A 19,879-nucleotide genomic window follows, 5' to 3' on the forward strand; every position below is an offset into this window, starting at 1 on the left:
GGTGGAGAAGTTCATGCCCAGGCTCGGACAACAAAAGCCCACTCAACATCTGCCTCAGCGGACCTGGAGGACGAAGGAAGAACCTGATGATGGGCAGCTCGAAACCTCTCTTGCAAGGTGATTGTCACAAATAAAATGTTATAACTGAAACGTGTAAGAAAAAGAAAAAGAACAGCTGGGTCTGGTCCAAACACCACTGACATCAGGGCAAGAATCCCTGCTGCATCCAGTGGCCTTTGGAGCAAGTCCTCCCTGAGGAACAGGGTGAGGTAAACGACTAAAAAAACCCCAACAACTTGCAATGATTCACTGCAAAATCTGACCACGGAAAGTTGTGGCGAAAGGGCTTATCTAGGAAATGCTGATAGGCAGCAGGACAGGAGAGCCCAACAGTATTTGTGAATTTATTCTAGACTGGTATACGAATATCTAATTTGGCCTGAAGCCACTGCAGCAAAATGATCATTACAATGCATTTGATCTAGTCCAATTTCCCATGTCTTTCTCATTCATAGATCAATTCACAGAAACTTCAACCCGCAACTATGGCTTCAGAAAAAAACCTAATCTCTCAGCAGTTAATTAAAACAGGCTTGTTGTTTGGCAACTCGAGTCATTAAGGACCTGGAAATGCAGGATCATCAAGCGTGCTGATTATAGCCAGTACTCAAGGAAGTCACAGCAGCTGGAATTTCAATCTACTTTTGGAAGTTATCTATTTTGGTGTTTTGTTCTTTTGTTTGTGTTTTTTTTTTTCCTTACAAGCATCACAACAACAACTTGGCACTTCCATTTTCCTTATGTTTGTCTACAGAAAACAGTCATACACAGAAAGTGTGTTGCCGACACCTGGCTCCAAGGTGCAGTTAATTGCAGGCTCCATATATACGGTCATCATGCGCCAACCAAGCTTAAGAGATACCTTACACACACCACAGTCCTTGCAAAAAGTCACTCCTACGTGCCCGGGATTCCGAATGCTTATATCCGTTACATTCATTTGAGAGCAACCTCCTGCATATTCATCTGCACGCTCTATACGGAAGGCTAAATCCACAACTGATATAATGCCTCTGAAACTAGCACAACGGGAGATTTCACGACATTGCCTTAAAAAGCTGTGAAAGGAAGAACCTGCATTTTTACCTCTTGGCCCATTTCCATACTGCAAAGCTTTGTTGACTGAGCTTTGGCATCCACCATGACATTAAACATGGTGCATATTGATTGAGGGACTCGGAAATCTGTTGACCGGCTGGTTTTCTGCAGCTTTACTTCAAATGCAATCCTGGTTCTGTTAAGGGAAGTAGAAAAAGACGTTTCAGTTGCTTTTAAACCTACCGAAGCTAATAATAATGTGAAACAGTACTGAGAAGAGTTCAACAAACCAGAAAGCCGCGTGCTGCTGGGAGCGTTATAGTGCAATTGTTACAGATGTGCTTTTTCTAAAAATGATTTTCCAGTTTAAAAAGAAATCCGCTTTCCAGAATACACCCTATTTATAAAGTGTGCAACGGTTTCAGGGAAACTATGACTTTCTCATGCTTGATAAACAGTGTGATGATGTTACAAACAGCAGTGTCAATGTACACCTATAATTTGGTTGCATTAGCTGATTTATAACCACAGCCAAGTGGCAAGCCTGACGCATTAAAGGAAGCTCCCGGTGCTCCATGATATCAACTACAAATAACAGAAGCATGTTCATCGCTTGACTGAAAGGACTTTGCCAGATCATTGCACTTTTAGGTCTACATGATTTTATTTGCTTGCTGGAAGTTCCTAATCGTCTCAGAAGCTCACAGACGTGGCTTCTCTGAAGCACGTGCGCTCACCACAATACATCTGCAAGACGTGCACGGGCGCCGTGGGGCGCGTACGAACACACGCACCCGCAGCGCACCAGCCCGCACCTCTCCGCAATCCTGAGGTTTCTCTGTGCTCAAATTTGACACCCCTGGCAGTTACAAACCGCGTTACACCACGAGCTTTGTCGGGCCAAAGACTACAGGATTTGACGCCGCGTCGTATTTTGAAATCCCAAGGCAGCCGCGGCTCGGACGTGGGGATCACTCTGCAGTAGGGGGGGCATGGCCTTGCCTTCCTCTGGAGCCCCTCTGCAGATTCCTGAGGTACTTCGCTAATCCAACCCAACACAGAACAATTATCACATCGAGCAGAATCTGCCAGCAAATTAACCGAGGAGCTTCAATTCAGAAATAACAAATAATATCAGCTGCAGCTCAGGAATAACTCCGATCTTGAAAGATCCCCCCAAGGGTTATGCAAATGAAAACTCATTTACAAATGTGAACCTCCTGTTCTTGGGATGAGATCTGAGCTGGTAGGTAGGTCCTCCTGCCCGGATTTATTAGCGAAACGGGCCTCCCTTGCGAGGGCTGCTTCCCTGACAGCACCGAAATACAACCGAGTGCGGAAGGCGGGGTGGCTCCTCCATGGTATTCAACGGTTCAGAGACAGACGCGCAGAAAAATGTTGTGTCAAACTGAAATTGCTAAAGAAACCTTAGCCAGGCCCTGTTTGCAGGTGATATAAATAGGGAAGGCAGCATATTGGTTTACATCAGCAGTGGCATTTGAACTGATTTAATTACCAGTGCCAGATTTAGCCTGGACTCGGGGACTAGAATCTTGATAATTACTGAAAGGACCCAAAGTGGCTGGGATTTTCCATCTCCTTGCAGAGATGAGCATGTTCCTACTTACTTATGCTCAGAACCATTATATATAGTCACACCATTGCAAGCTGGGCCAGGTTTTTACAGAGGGCCAACATATTTGTAGAAAGGTTGAAGCAGTTGGGAAGAAAAACCCCGGCTTTCAGGCACACAAGCTCTTCTTCAGATGTACCTGGGAACTTGCTTATTTTTCCCAGTCACCTCAGCCGAGCTGACCTGGTCTGACTTCTATAGGTCAGCGCAGCTATAACTGCACTGCAGGTGTAGCAAAGGTGCCGTGGCTCCAATTTAAAAAAAAAAAGAAAAAAAAGAAAGAGAAAATAAGTGTTTTGCTGGTGGTGCTGGGGGAAGAGCAGGGAGCAGAGCTCCAGCACTGGCTTTGCTCCTCAAGGATGGTCTGACAACTGGAGGGCAACTGACGCTCAGCCAGTTGAGCTGCTGCAGTAAAGGGGGACTTGCCTAATGCCAAAGCCATCACGGCCACCTCACTGCACTTAAAATGCACGGGGGCTTATTCCAGAACGGTGAGAGAGCAAGCCTGGAGCTGCCTGCCTTCCAGCGGGCGAGCCTCCTGCCTACACCTCGGGGACTCAACGCGCCTTCTCCTACGGTGACGTCGCGCATCCAGACTGTGAGGAACGTGTGAACGATAAATGCCGCGCTCGCACTTGCAGAGCGGCCAGGCAATTGTGGTACAGAACAGCCACATCACACATCGCAGCTAATATTAGCATCTACCAGCTGTATTTGGCACCCGGTTTTCCTTTGGTTCGCCTCTTTGTCTATTAATTTCTGCACAATGGAATGCAAAGTTCATTCCTTCCTTCTGCCTCGTCATCTCTGATTCCAAATGGACATAAATTACTGCAGAAAGGTTGGAAATTTAACGGCAACATTTTGCTTTCAAAATGACAGCTGCCTGTATGTTTAGAAGTTTTTTAAAAAAATGTCTGCAGGTGAATATCCTATAATGGGGCTGATGATACACCACCTTTCCTCAGTCAGCGGCAGATGTGAGACCTGTGTGCCACGCTACACGCTACACGCTATCCCCTTTTTCACTTTTTTGCTTGCTTTTCCACGGATCTGTGTTTTTCAGGTGGGTGCTGGGATCTTACTTAGGGCTGTCACTCAACCTCGTCGACAGCAAACTGCATTTACAAAGACTTCACCTCATGCGTGGCACCAAAAATAAGTAACTCTATAGTAACTATACAGCTTGAAAGAATGGGTGATTTGTTGCCTTACTTTCCATATGCACTCTCCAGAGCCTCAACAGAGAAGTGCTTGCCTGGCAGAGCCCCCAGGTCACAGCAACCGGGTGGCTTTCCACCCCGTCTGTGCTGGGCAGAGGTGAGCTGGCGTCACCAATAAACGGTGGTTGAAGTGAAGCTTCATTGACAATACGACAGAAAAAACCATTCACTGCATCCTGTGAGCTCCTATGAGAAACGTGACCAGTTCGCTCATGGGCACGTACCTTTTCACGCAGGACTCAATCATGTCACTCGCCATAAGCTTCAAGCGTTGCTCTAAGTGTTTTCCAAACTCCTCCTCAGGCCAGTGCAAATCCCGAATGAAGGTCTGCAGGGCATCAAGTTTCCAGAACAGATCTTCCGAGGTGCCTGATCCATTGCTGGCAGGGCAAAATGAGAACAAAAGTCATAAGGGGCATCAGGCTCTTGGTAACCTGATGTGGAGACCATTCCTGCAACAAGTGTAGAGCAGACAGTAGTTTCATACACAGGACAACGCTGGCAATCTCCACCATCAGGATTTTGAGTTTTACCATACAGTTGCCTAATCTACCTTGCTGTCATCACCCACAAAACTTTCCAGACCAGATGAGTAAGACAACATTATGAGTTACACATATTAACAGGAAGAATGTGTGTATGGTAAAAATCAGCCTTAGTTAATAACCACATTAATGTATGTGATTATTAAGAATTAAGGCCAGAAATTGGGGTAGAAAATCCTCGATCGATAATAACTGCCATACTAGACCGTATGCAGTTATTAAGTTTTAGGGTTTCATGCAATTCACCCCCCTCCAAATTATACCTTGAGTTTGCCTTGCCCCCCCCCAGTGAGGCCCCCGTTTCCAGGTAAGGGACAGTGCTAACAAGTGGTGAGCGAGGACACGCTTTATCTCTTGAACAGCTGAAAAAAAATCGGGGTAAGTCAATTGAGCTAAGGGCACTAGACATCTCATATCCAGGAGTTTCAGCAGGACCGACCGCTGTACCTTTTCACAGATCTGCCTCTTGCAAAGGCATCTATAGGACAACGAATTTCCGTTTTTAAAAAAAAATTATTTTGCAACATCTTTGTTCTGTGACAAAACTCTGAATTTCTCTCCCAAGTGTATATTCTCGTACCCACACCCCTGCCCAGATGGAAGTCTCTGGTCCTGCAGTGTGTAGCTACACCGGCTCTTTTCACAGTATAATTACATCTCAAACCTCCACTTACAGAATAAAAATACAGAACTGGATTGCGCTCTGTTTGTGAGAGAAATTTATGCAGCCATAACCCCCTTCTCTCCCTCCCTCCTTCTCCCTCACTTTTTTTTCCAGAACAATTACCAAGGGAGCTTCAAGAGTTTCAACCCCCTCCTCGCATACCACTAGTGCTAACACGGTAATTTAGAAGATATTTAACACACCATGCATTACCACTCGTGCTGACATCATCTATAGAAACAGATGAGGGAGGGTGTTTCTATTGTGACAGATGCCAGCTGCATTGAGTTAATGCTAGAGGAGGTCGGAGCTAATGCAGACACGGCTACTGCGGGGTGAGAACCGTAGTCCCAACATGCTAGAGGGGTCCTGCGGGGTCCTGCGCTAACGGAGTTAACGAGATAAAGGATGAACCGCCTCGGTTGTAGGAGAAACGTATCTGACACTAAGCAACAGGTAACACGCCCTTGATGGAGGGGAAGGGTGAGTAAGAGGAAACCGGGGAGATGAAAAGATAAAGAATCAGGCATTTCCTTTAACCAGGGGGCCGGTTTGTGCAACGGTCTCAAGTGCTCATCTACCGCCAGTTTTCAGCTTCGCCTGGTTCAGACCTGTGCTTGGGTATCAGTGAGCTTTAACAGTCTAAGTCCCGTTTTGGAACGGCATGAATTTATGTTTTAAATAATTAAATACGTACAAATACAACAATTGGTATCTACTACAGCAACATTATGTCACCCATTTGGTTGCAAAATTTTTGAAGTATTATTCTTGGCGTTTTTCTCACTTTTGATTAGGGCTCCGTGCAAGTAGACAATATAGTATATCAATTGCCAAGACGCACTGTTGATACTTTGCTTGTGAGCACCGCAGTTACTTAATCCCGCAGGCAGCTTGCAATACACCATCGATGCTCAAGCATTTTCAGAGGGATTATTCGATTTTCTGCCATGACATGATTCTTATCTTTTCAAGGGCAATACCACAAAGCATGCACAGAGAAAGAGTAAAACTTTCAAGTACTCTTTACAGACAACTGCCTAAGCTAGCCTTTAATACAGCTATCTTAGCATGAATATGAGTTGTATAGCTTTGAAAGATAAACGACCGTGCTCATATCGAAAAGGTTTTAAAAATCCGTTAAAAAAATCAAACATCAGTGTTTGTTTTACTTCTGGTTCGTTGCCACTGCTCTGCCGTACAGCCTGCGCGAGGCTGCTGGCAGCGGCATTTTGGTGGACTCCAGGTGTAGATGTAATCGAGGGTGTTTCAGTAACAGTGACGGGGGTAGTTTGGGGGGGGCTTCTTCAGTTTTACCTTTGAAGTGAGAAGGTAGGGAAAAAGCAAGCCATCTGTGTAGCGCTGGCTGAGATCAGCCCATGCCAGCCCCAAATAACCCTCTGGGAATTCGGACGGAGAACTGGCAAGATCTCCATTCCTGTGCTGGGGCATCTCGGGAGACGAGCAACCTCAAATGCCGAGACTCGGGTTGAGCCCACGGCGTACCATCCTCCACGCTGCTTGGCGGCCGGGACTGTTAAGGGGAATCTGCTGTAAAAACAGAAGTTGCCTAATCTGTGCTCAGGATTTGCTATACGTCCACCCTGAGCTCCCCCTGTGCACCCCGGCACGCTCGGACGGGGACCTGGGAGCACGAGGCTCCTACAGATCGACAGCTTTGAGGCTGTGCCGGATTTTCCAGGCCCTAATCTAGAGCTCACGTTGAAAATACCTTTCTTTAGTCGCTCACGGCATTATTCAGGCTGTAATGATGGCTACGGAGCTTCAGTTGCTCTCTGGGGGCTCCCCCAACATGAATAAAAACCGTTGCAGGGTGTTCCTCTTTGTTGAACTGTTTCATCAAAATCAAGACAAAAATTATCATCTGGGAAACGCGGAGCTTGCATTAAATAATTCACTTTTAGATCTACATCTGGTCCACAGAAATTGGTTGACTGGCATTGAAATTGGTTCATCTTCTCTTTTGGACAAAACTCTTTGCCGAGACACACAATGTCGCATTATAAGCTGCGTGGTTCGTACGCTGTTCAGACCACGTCCCATTGTCGACAGCTATTTTGTAAAGCAAGAGACTTGCTCAAACTCTCAGTGGGAGTAAGACAAATTTTCAAGATTTATACCAAAAAACCCTCAAAAGACACATGCCAGAAATTCACTAGTGTCTCATTCAGAAAGCGTCTAATTAACCGTATCACTCTTTAAAGTTTTATATAATGCACAGAAACAAACAATACATATCCATGCCAAGATTACTTTAAATTTAAATGAGATCTAATTTGAACTGAATACACACTCAGAATCATAAATAGCAGCCATCCATGACGGTGCGGAAAAGCTAGGCATTTGTGGGATGCCTAGTGGGATGTTAACTGGTAGATTTGGTACTTTAGGGAGATTCACATTTGGTAGATTCACATTGGGCAGATTACTTGTTAAACTCCTGTGGAAGAAACAGACAGAAAGAAAAAATACCATAACAGTGACAATGCAGATGTAGCAGAAGCACGTGACACTCATAAACAAATCTGCAAAGTTCACAGCACGAGGACAGTTAAAAAACTAAAGCAAAACACTTCAGGAAGAAGCATGAGTATGGAAGCTTAAGTGTACTGGGTTCGCAGTCTGCAGTAAAAAGCAAGTTACTTAAATAAAAAAGAACAGAATGAAAAGAAGAAGAATCACAAAGTAGGAAATTAACAGAGCTTTCAAATGCCCACAGCAAATAACTCCACCTTCAAGTCCTGATACCATTTCAGAGTGCAGAGAGCAGCGTTTCCTCGGAAAAATCTCTCTCTCATAAGGAAGCGAGTCTCGGCTCTTACACGCTCAGGCTGGATGAAAGAGCTAAACTAAGAGATCTACTAGGGAATTGGGATTCAAAATAATAAACAGAGAGTTTGAAATTCCAGCCCTGCAGAAGTCCGTAAGAGTTTTTCTTGCCACCAAATTCAGCTCGTCAGGATTTCGCTCCAAAACCTCTCTGTTTATCCTATACTCTGCCAACAACAAGGACGGGCTGAGCCGGAGCAAGGGAACGGTGAACCGCAAGGTTCTTCCTCAGTGAGGACTCGTGCCCTGAGCCTGCCCTCGCGTTCCTGGGTGCGGAGAAAAGGGGTCCCGCAGGCTGCCCAGCTCTGCACGTGCGCTGCCAACCAATCGCATTTCATAAATCCAGGACTGGTACGGGAACGCTTCTTGGCTGGAAATGAGCCATGGGGTGACTAAGACGTTCAAAGGTCAGTTTATGAAGCATGTACGCCTGGGCATTATGACTTCAACAAATATCTTCAGCCATGCAACTGTTATGCAAAAAAAAAATAAATAATCTTTTAAAAGTGGGCCAGCGTATTAATTTAATGTGACGTACTCTCCTGAAACAGCGTGCGGCGTAACAGCACCGCATGCCCAAAGTTTGCAAAACACCCTGATCTGTTTTAGTGTGCCAGGTCTCTAGTTGTTATACTGGGTCTAATTCTGTTCTAATAAATACCTCATCACCGTTATATTTTACACGCAAAATAAAAATGTCATGGGATTTGCGAATCAGAAGCCAGTTTCATAAGTGCATCTCGTTTCTGCCTTGACCCAGTAATACTACGTGGCACACAGGGACGCAGTCCATAGACGGTTTTCGCTGTCCCATTTGAGGCTTTGACACCGTTTTCACTGGATCTTTATTTGGGCTCAGGGAAAGGGGAATCAGGAGTTCAGGATTTCAGCTTCACCCTGCACTGCTGGAGCTACCGAAAGCTTTTCAACGGATGTGCACGGGCACAGCTTCAGCGTTCAAACTACCCTGTCCTCAGGGGGGCAGCGGGACTTGCCACCACAGGAGGTCTGCGTGGACGAAATTCCTCTACAGGCACCATTACCCGGACTCTTGGAAAACTATCAAATGCTACACTATGTCTTCCAAGGAATATTAAAGTCTTAGCAACTTCCTTGAGTCATATTTTGAACTCCATTTCGTACTGGCAGTTTTGTACATCAAGAACCAGAGCAATGGAATTGAGCTGGCTATACTGAACAGATGTTTCCTAACGCAACAGAAGATTTGGACCACATCTCTGCAAGAGCTCAGCTTGTCATTGGTGGCAAGTCTTAGGGAATGGACTTTATCCTCATTCTGCCTTTGTGAATAAAATCTCTTGTTGGGGAGGAAAATGGCAATCCAGAGTCTTCCTAGTGGAAAAAAAAAAAAGGTACGTTCTTGTTTTCTTTTGTTTCTATGATTCTTAGTAGATTTGACTTCCCGCTATCTGCTTGTTCTCTTTGTGAGGCAGTAAGCAGAGATGAGAATTTACTAACGTAACAAAGCTGTCCATTGTTTCCATTCATACTGTATCCGCTGTTGAGATGGTATGATTATTGAATGAGACACAGACTCCATAGTGATTGAGAGAGTGTTAAATCTTCAGAAATGGCAGTGCATGTGGTTAGATACCGATATGGAATAAATAAAGAAATAGTAAGAGGTGGACAACATATAAATGTATAAGGAAAAGCAACTTAAATAACTTAGCCAGATGGTAAATACATAAATCAGAGGACCTTTGGTTTTAATATTAAAATTCAAGAAGTGACAGTGTTATATTAATAAAAACACTGTATTAATAAAATATGACTTCTAGAGTAAACAGTATACTATATTCACACGGAAACATATTTCTTTTATACAACACATTATTTTGCTGATGCAAGGCTATGTTGCAAGAATAAGTTAGTACTCTTAAAACAAAACAAAACAGCAAAATAATGGAGTATATTATGTTAACATACAGTAACTAATTTTAAAAATATTCTCCTGAATTGACATGCACAGTTTTGCAGGTTCAACCAATCTAATTATCTGACTAACAGTTGCAGTGAGACCCGTAAGAAATGATTAATATTCCCAACAAATGTTCCAGCCTGCAGTTGCTCAGACCATAAAACTACAGGTCCAAGATGAGAAACTGCTTCTAGAAGCCAGCCATGCCTATTTAATATAGATGGCTAAATATAACCTCAGCCATCAGGCAGGGAACGTGGGCATTTGCATCAACAAGATGAGGGCTGTCTGATTTAAGACGACTCAGCTTCGGGACTGGATCCTGACACGTTTGGGAAAAGACGCATTCTCTGGAGCTGTATTGCTTGTTTTCCTGGCTTCTTCTGATTCACCCCCGTGTGCGCCTGGTAGCTCTGTACATGGCTCTCACCTGTGCTGTCTGCTGGGAAACCTGCAGTGCAAACAGCCTGGCAACATAGCCCTGGACGACATCCCGCGGCTCGCGCTGCACCGTAGCACCGACCACAGAAAACAAGTCCCGTTGCACCGGGGCTGCTCCTGCAGAGCTGCCCTAGTACTGGAAGGAGGGCAGGAAAATCACCGTATTTTTACTGAGTTGTGTCCTGGCTTCAGAACAGAGCTAGACGAGGGCCTTGTCCGTACTTAGCTGCTCGGTTCCTGCGGGATGCCTGAAATGGTTTAGTGATGGAAGATGCAAACGCCTGTCTCTTCCATCACTATAAACGCTCACAACCTCACTGCCTAGGCTGAGCGAATGCTCAAGAGCAAATCTTTCCGTGAAAGCCTTGATGTGCAGCAAAGAGCTTGATAGTGAAGTAGGCAGTCAAATCTGTGCTCTTCCTCTGACTGACACCCAGAATAGTAACAAAAAATACTCATTTTCACTACAACGGTGCTTCTTTTAAGGGGAAACGTTTTTCACTAGCATTTTGTAGGAGTACCACTTCATCAAATGATTAGTATAATCATACTGTTTAAGTTCTTACATTTATATTAATGATACATTTATAAATAGCTTGCAAAGGGTTAGCGAGCAATTAATAGATGCTAAAGCCAGGACTACAGTGCGGTAGAGACAGCCACAGGTCAATGAGTAACGTCCTAGTCAAGCGATTGAAATTGGTTGCCATTGCGCCGCCGGCTTTAGCATTTGCTCAAAAAGATCTTTCAACACAGACACACACACAGAGACGCACACACACACGTACGTGTCTGCTGGCTGCAAGATAAATCAGCGCTCTCTGAGAAGCTAGCACGAAAAAAACCCAACCCTACTGCAACCCCTACTTGTCCAAGACCTCTCAACTCACCAGAGAACAGACCTACTCTGTATCCTGCGTATTTGGATGACTGTGCGAAGGACAAGCGTTCCACGTTTCTCTGCGTGGATTCATACAAGCACACCAGCTGCTCGAGCTATAGGGCACGGACCCCCTGCAAATTCAGCAGCTCTGCAGAGGCAGATACATAGCCCTCATGAGCACATTGCATCGATGCTTCCCCCCCTCCATGTCTTCAATACTTAACAGTATCTCTTTCACCGTTTGCGATTTCTATACCTAACTCCTCGTAGCATAAGGTGCAGAGTATTCAGCAATGAAAATAGAAGAAATACATGCTTGCAAACTGCCATCTGGTCAGGTTATGGAGGGCTACGTATTTCAGCCTTGATTGCAAGCACAAGCATAGAGAAACCCTTTCAAAAGACTCCACGTTGTGGAATAATTTCTCGGTTAGCAGGAGATAATGAGATTTCCTTCTCACAATTCACTGTAGAGATCCAAAGCAGGACAACAGTAAGCTTGGTGGAACAGAGAGCCACGATGATCTACTGATTCTGGCCAACCTGAAGGGCTTGCTTCAAAGCGGAGGAAAGCCGTAGAAAAACATACTGCACAGTGTTCCCAATTCCCCAGAAGCTTTGCTGGAGAGGCGGCAATGGAAGGCCGGGACTTGGATGGGACCTGGCCGGTCCAAAGCGTTTGAGCAGCTCAGCTGTGCTGCAGTATGGACATATGGGGGAGAAGGAGGTAGATACATGAGGGAAAATCAAACAAAGGAAGTCTCTGACCTGAGCTTTCCTGCAAGTTCGCTGTCGATCAGACAAAGAGGAGCAGGTGGTCTGCCCAGGAGGCAAAAGATGAAGATGCCTTAACATTTAGTTCTGAACAGCGCATCCAAACTGTCATTCGATCCTAGGAATGACACCCCTCTCTTCCCTCACACAGTAGGTGCCACCCTCTGCGCGTTCGCTGGCATCTGCCTTCACCGGGTCACCTCGCGTTAAGCCAGCATTTGCAACTCGCACTCTTGTGCGCGAGACACAAGAACAAAATACCAACTAGTGAAAAAAAACCAACCCCGGAGTGCATCTTTTCACCAGATGGACACAAGCTTCTTGTGAAGAGCACCCACTTTCCTGCTGGAAGAAATCTTTTAAATACCCAAGTCCGTAAGACAGACAGTCCATCCTGGGCTTTCGCTTGAAACTGCAACGCTCAAAGCACTCTGCAACTGGAACTCCAGAAGGGAATAATCATTACAAGAGAACTGCGAAAAGATCTTTTATAACTATCGAAGCTAACTTGAAAATGATAGATAACGGCACACCCGGCGATAAAGCATTTTGACAGGCAAGTACCACAGTCAAGTACTCACGGACATCTACAGTTAAGCCACAAAAGTCAGTAGAAGCCAAGACGATGGCAGCTTCTGACAAAAGAAAAAAGCAGAACAAATTGCTTATTGACCGCTTGCCTGAGGCGGACAGGTACAGGGAGTTAACTGCCTCCGTTTCGAAGCAGACAAGGAAATAGAAACCTATTCATTACTGAAGCAGAGCTCTGAAACGAAAGTTAATGCTAACTTCGAAGTGCAGTTCTGCTTGAAGGAGTGGCTGTAAAAATGGCATTCTCCTACTCGGAAGATCTATTTCTTGTATGTTTTCTGGGTCACATCTGCTTATTTGAAACAAGATTTTTTAGGATTTTTAATCCTGTTAGCCTGCAGACCAAAGCCAGCAAATGGAAAGTGAGAGAGCATGCCGAATGCCAGCCACTTAACCCCCCTCAGAACAGAGGGGATGGTCAGGTGTCAGGAAAAGGCCCGAGATTTGGCAGGCAGAACCCTTACGGCTGCTGAGGATGCACAAGAAAGAAAGGGAAAAACCTGGGTACTCAGACTCCAGGTTGCATATGGGAGGCTGGCTGCCGAACAAAATCTCTTTTCCTTGTAAACGGAACATATTTGGTGTGAAAAGCCCTGAAAGACCACGCGTTCTTTTACACAGCAACCTCTGAGAGCGCAGCGCCACTCGACTTTGCCCCGAGAATCACAGAAAAAGCAGGGAAAATAGTCTTTCCAGGGGTCAGCTGGTCCGAATCCCCTGTCTGAGCCACCGCCAGACTCACGCTCTTTGCAAAGGGTCGATCTTTCTCTTTTAATACCTTTATTGGAAGGAAAAGTCAGTTCTTTTCCTTTGTAGGATCCCACTTGGCTCTTTAGAGCTAGCCTGACAGGGTTCGGCAATGCTTCCAAACCTGTGAAATAACAACAGTAATCCAAAGCACACGCCACAATTTTATCATTCACCAGCTCTGGAGTTCAATTTGGTTTTTTCTCAGGCTACTCATTTCTTGCTGGTAAATTCCCGGCTCTCTAAATTTAGTGACTGATTCTGCTTGAATCACCTGGCTTGTGTTTCACTCTGGTTTTCGCACGTTTAATCCTCCAGGCCAGGGAGCGGGGAGCCGGCAGAGCTGCCCCGGCAGCCGGGGACGGGCGCAGCCGCGAGCCGCGGGGCTGACGCGAGAAGCGCAAAGCGGCACTTTCCCTCCATGGTGGGGGGTGGTGGTGGAGGAAAAAATGAGTGTTGGGAAGAGTAAGTACAGCAATGACTCACACAGGTTATCGGGCTGGACTGAGCACACTGAAGCAAGGGGTTTGGGGTTTTTTTTTGTGTTCTGAAAAGAGCTATTTGAGTTCAAAAGCAGCACTGGAAAAGGCCTTCTGGAACGGGATCCAAAAAGCCATGCCAGCTAAGAAGGTTTTCACATTTTCACGCTTCCATGTCCAAAGGCACACGGTTGAAACTGTGGCAGCAATGCATTTCAAAAAGCAAATACCATTTCCCTCACCATTAACTTGAAAACCCTGAAGAGATCAGGCCTTCTGTTTGTAGCATTAAACTAGAAAATCTAAAGCACTTTCTGCATGTCCAGTCTAACGTTTGCTAATTCATCTCTGTACGAATCTCCATCCATTTGCACCCAAATTCTGATTGTATCAAAGGAGGTTTCCTTACTTTACTGGCTCCCATGACTCCCGCTCAAAGCCCCTGTGAATTGACTGTGCAATTGAGGACTCCATCAGATCGACATATCTAACAACAAGTGGAGCAAACAGGTCTTGGAGGTGTTTGTGGAATTTTCCATTGCACAAATTATCTAGAATAGATAAATAAAAGTATAGTAAGACACTACTGTTACTAAAAGCTCTGTAACAAACCACAGCGTGGCACTTCATTACACAACGAATTTGTCAGCGAACAAGAAGAAACTTCAAGAACATAACAGGAGCTGGCACCAGGCACCAATGCTCACGACACAGACAGCAGGAATGGCTTCTTACTCCAAACAAATAAACAGACAACAAATCTTCTTCTCCATTAATGTCAAACTTACAAATACATTATTACTTCCCGTGAATCAAACGGATGCAAGAAATACAGCATGGCAAACATCATGGCTTTAGCAGGTAGGAGAATCATTTCTTCTTCGGTTACTCGCCACCACGATGCTGGAAATTGCGCTCTGAGGACGAGCCCCCGGCTTTTTCACGTGGTCTCAGAAAGCGGACCGGGGCCGGGGCTGGGACCCAGCTGAAGGCAATGCCAATTCTGCCACCGGGTCCCCGGGCAGCGGCAGCACCACCCGGCAGAGTGCCACAGCCCCGACGGCTTTTAAGGCGCGGGCTCACGTGCTTCGGGGAAGACCCTTATTTCACAAAGCACTGTTCTTCTGAACTACTGCTTCCGTTTAATTTTTTCCTCCCTTCAATAAAACCTTTTAAAGCAGGGACCGTTTAACTCCGTGTTAAACCAATGCAGTACACACACAGAAAACGATACGCACATTTAATGACAGTGCGATAGAGTACCTAATTCCCTGCTTATCAGGCAGCCGTTACCAAGAGACGTGAGAAGATGAAGCAAAATAGAAGTTCAACTTCTCACCTTCGACTGAGGCATTTGATCTAAGGGGTGTCTGCGTGCCTCTTTTTCTAGTGGAAACGGAACAAAATCCAGCTGATGCTAAAAGAACACACAGCGTACATCTCTACCCATCTCAGTCCTCTGCGTGGCACGGAGAGGCTGAAAGTATCATCAGTAACCTGAGCTGCCCACGGAAAAAGAAACGATCAAAATACAATACATACAGTCACTACGGAGGGAATCGTTTAGAAGCTGGAAGAGCGGAAAGCTGTCCCAGGTGTCTGGGGGTTGCACCTCTAGCGCAGCATCCATATCCACTGCAAACAGTGACAGGAAGGTCTCCGCATGCTCAACCATTAAGTCTGACCACCAAGCAAAGGCCTTCAGAGTTGGTAGAAAAAGATAACAAAGAAATAGATTAGTTCTAATAAAGCACAGGGAAAGGCGTTAGGCCACATTATCTCAAAGAACAAAACCCAAAAGTGCATCCCATGGGAACTACCTTTATTGTAAAGAGAACAGTGCTTTAACGTGCTAGCCTGCACAGAGAGTGCTAATCGCAGGAATTAGGCACCGCTACTTTCGTACAAAGGTTTCTTGTAGAGGATCTGTTCAGAGCTCCGCCGTAAAGGCGTGCAGCTGTAGCATGGCAGAGAAGGTTTCGGCTGTTCAATTTACAATAAATGACTTCATTCATCTTTAATTATGCTAATTATCGGAAAAATCAACTAATTCTTATTCTAAAGTATAGAAATTTGGGAGTTTCTTCACTGTGCTTGTGGGTTTCCTGCTGCACTTTTCAACAGTTTAAATTTTAGTTGGATTCGCTACTTCTATTTGTCTTGAAAAACTAGAAGCCTACGACATTAAAATCTGTCCTAAATCACTCGCGCTCCTCTTTAGAAATATTTCAAGCATCACCAGCAAAAGTTATTACAGCACTGTTCGTTTTACATGGTTAGCTATACACATCCATAGAAACACACTACCACCTTCATAATGCTACTGATTAGGAAACCGATTACAAAGCTCTATTATCAACATGCCAAGATGAAAACAAAAATATCTACGGCAAGCCTAGATTTTCGTAGAGGCAGGAAAAAAAGAGATCTAAACTTGAAAGCCAAAAAATATCACTGAAGTAACTCATTCTCATGCACATGGGTCCTTAAAATTCAGTGTTCGGGCTCTCTGACGCGACATTCACATCATACATGGCTCAGATGTGAATGCTGCAAACGCATGCATGCGTGTTTAGTAATCGCTTCTGGCTGGGAACATGCAATATGAGAAGTGCTGTCGTTAGGACCATGTGCTGTCATTTTGAAGTGATAGGAAATTACTCAGGGACTCAAAAGGATCTAAGAAACAGCTTTCCGGCACTTTGCAAGAAAAAGAAAGCTCTAGCATAGGCACAAGACTGGGGATGAAACGGGTAAGACTGGGAACTGATGAATCAGTTCAAAGAGGAATTGCCGGTCAGGGAGAGGTATTTTTTGCAGATTTCAGCAGACGTGAATAAGCAGAACGGACTTTCACTTTCTCAGGGTTCAGTTTTGATTCACGGATGAAGAACCGCACCGACGTGCACAACTCCAGCTGCTGGTTCACTCGGCCACGGAGAGGGAGCAGAGCCCCACAGCCAGGTTACCGCCATGGACCCCTTTAATCCTTCCCATTTTGGCCTGACTTCTCAGCTGCCAGTGATATCGGCAGGGGGTCTTTGGGACTATTTCCACTCCTTCATCCCCCCAAAACAGAAAGCAGACTGACATTGCCCTGCTATTATTCCACGAGTTGACACAAACCTGGTGCTAAGACATACGTAGGTTGGACGTGGCGCTGGGCGTTATGCGCTCAGAGCAGAGCACATCCGAGATGTAAAACAAGCAAAATAACTGAATAACCCCCAAACTAATCTTAGTGTTGGGCCTGCCCGGTCCTGGGGGTGAAGCTGTGGACGAGGTGGGCCATGCCCTGGGCAAATGCTGTGCCCGAAGAGGCAACACCAGCAGGTTACGGTGTCCCCGTGGTCACGGTGTGGGGACAAGGTGGCCACACCTGCCCTGGGGTGCTTGGAAAGCTCAGTCTCAGATGCGACGGTGGCCCTGGGTGTTTGCAGAGGCGTCACTCTGGGAAAGCCGAAACTGATGAGGGAGCCCAGAGGGGTGAGCACGTGTGGCGATGCTCTTCAGCTCTTCCCACGTTTGGTGCTGGTGTCCAACCGAGCGCACGGCTGGGCACCTGGGAACGCTGCTTCGGGAGGCGTCGAATCGCTGCAAAACCACACAGGAACCGCAAACATCAAGCCCCAGCTCTGCTCAAACCTTCTCCCCAAAGCGCAGGTGGGAAACCAGCGGATGCTGAGCCACGGGGGTGGGGAGGGGCCTCTTAAAATTAGTAGCTCCTGCCTGTGGTTTTCAAGGAAGATGCCGGGGCTGTCCTTGCCTGGATGTGGTTCCTCCGGCGGTGCCTCTGCCTGCCAAGAGCCTGCCGGGCTGTGTCCCCATCAGACACTGCCCACAGGTCCGCGGGCAAACAGCGATCGCTACGAAGGGCCAACGGCAATCGGCGTTTTGCGGGGCGGGAAAAGAGGGGAGGCCAAAGAATATCTTCCGCAACAAATGCCAACATAAACACTTCAGAGTCCTGCAATAAAAACCTGCTTCCATCAAAAAGGAGAAAAAAAAAAAAGCTATTGTGAAGAAAAGCATGTGATCATTTGGGGGGGAAAAAAAAAAAATAATGCCCAAACCAGTCACAGTTTCCCTTTTGCTGGAAAAGTCAAATTTTAGCTCTGTAAGTCTCTAACTTATGGCAGGATCCTCAGCCTCCTCCTCCCTAGTCTCGGCGAGCAGGGCCTTCCTGCGGTGGGAGCAGTAACACCATACTTTGGAAATCTCCTTCAAGATGGTAACATTTCATTTGTTTACCATCTACTTACCTGCTTTGCTCAAAACACGAGGTAAAGGGGAGGGGGGGAAGTGTGCTTTCTAGCCAAACACACCTATTATTGTATATTTTACACATGGATACACATGTATATATGTATGAGCTCAAGGAGTTAAAATACATATATACATATACACATACGTATACATAGAGAGAGAAAACGCCAGTTTAAAAATAGGCGAATGGCATCGTCTCTGGCATTTGTCATCAGTCATCCAGAGGAAGGGAAAGGGTGGGAGACATCTGATGGGAGAGATGACACAATGACAGAGACCTCCCGCTCTCCCAGATTACAGACGTAGGCACACGGTTTCTGCCGCATCGCTGCCTGCGCTGCTTTGCCTCCTCCTTACGGGTAAGACAAACCCAACTGACTAGACACAGTACTTCTGTCGTAAGGTTTTCTGAACGTTTTCCATGCTCTGAATATTATTTTCCGGGTTCTCTTTAGGGACTCTGCCTGGATGTCCATGTGGGGAAAAAAGGGGCATGTTTTAATTGCAAAAACTGTTGGTTTGCGGTAAATCGAGGCATTTCTTCAGTAAGCGGAGCAATTTAATTCTCTGCTGAACATCCAAAGTAGACCAAAGAGTTGCACCTCTCAGGTTGAACTTTCTCCAGGTGAATGGACAACATGTCAAAAAACACCTCACCTGGAATAATTTGAGAAAAAAAAATAAGTGCAACACCTCAGCAATCCTCATTGCACAGTGAGAGCATCACGTGGCTCAGTGCGTAATACAAATCGGTGATAAACCACCCAGCCTCTTCTCTCTCCTCCTTTGGGTGCAATTCAAAGTGTGCAGAGAGCTGGCCAGCTGCCTGCGCACTGCTGAAATGCCACAGCCACCCTCAGGACAGGGATTCAATAGCGTACCGACAGCGTGCCGGGCTTCTGGAGAGAGATGAATTTCACCCTTCCAGGTCACCGTTCAGAACAAGGGACCGGGATGCCTCCTACGCGTGTTGGCATTAACCTTCTGTCTCTAATCAAAGCCTCGTGACACAAAAGATGCTGGAGAACAGTTTTGAGTCTTCCTCCTGGTGAGGATGTGGGCAGCGTGGCTGGCTGCACGCGACCGCCCCGGAACCGCTTCCTTCAGAAGTCTACTATTGTCAAAGTAACCTGCGTTTTAATAACGGCTCCTTCCCGGCTGGTTGCGCGCCCAGCCTGTGCTGGTGAGGAGTGGAATAAGGCACTCGGTTATCCTCGGACAGGTTCTTTGTGCGCAAGCGCAGCGCTCTCGAGCACCCCCTCGCTTTTGTAAAAATGACGTTTATTTCACTCTTCACCCCGTATATTCTCTCTCTACATATAGATACTGTATATCCAGTACAAGGCACATACAGACAAAACCAGAGGAAGACCGCTACCATTCTGGGCACCGGTGTAGTACTTAGTCCATCTCCACCACAGTGTACTAGAGGTCGGGTGAATGCAAAACGACAGAGGTAACGACAGGCTGAGGAGAGTCCAGGCAGGTAGGGTTGTGTTGGGATGTAACTGCAGCGCTCGTAAAATATACCCATTGCTACATGCATGGACCGGACTGCTATGCCACATTTACCCTCCTGTGTCGGGCTACCCGCTCCGCAAGCAGCCGACTCGAAGTTGCTGTTACATTCCTCGGTCAAAGTTACGGAAGCGAGGGCAACCCGGGTAAAATCCCAGTAGGAAACATGGCACTGAGAGGGCATGCACGAAATATGACAGGAGTGACTCGTTTCATTCGGTTTAG

The 19,879-nt window shown here is 46.1% G+C and overlaps 1 protein-coding gene across 4 annotated transcripts in view; it reads right to left on the reverse strand.

The window, feature by feature from the left end:
* Positions 1-19,879, reverse strand: part of CADPS (calcium dependent secretion activator) — a gene marked incomplete at both ends in the record, with an annotated part of 221,813 nt that overhangs the window by 34,821 nt on the left and 167,113 nt on the right. For 2 of the 4 annotated variants that reach the window (XM_082487723.1, XM_082487724.1), the window contains 5 exons: positions 1,147-1,294; positions 4,179-4,334; positions 7,478-7,624; positions 14,280-14,421; positions 15,413-15,569. In XM_082487723.1, coding sequence (XP_082343849.1) covers positions 1,147-1,294; positions 4,179-4,334; positions 7,478-7,624; positions 14,280-14,421; positions 15,413-15,569 — 750 coding nt within the window. The remainder of the gene's footprint in view (positions 1-1,146; positions 1,295-4,178; positions 4,335-7,477; positions 7,625-14,279; positions 14,422-15,412; positions 15,570-19,879) is intronic. The other 2 variants (XM_082487726.1, XM_082487725.1) reach the window with 1 other exon arrangement.

The sequence above is a fragment of the Vanellus vanellus genome, assembly GCF_965231255.1.
Source record: "Vanellus vanellus genome assembly, chromosome: 9".
Lineage (NCBI taxonomy): Eukaryota > Metazoa > Chordata > Aves > Charadriiformes > Charadriidae > Vanellus > Vanellus vanellus.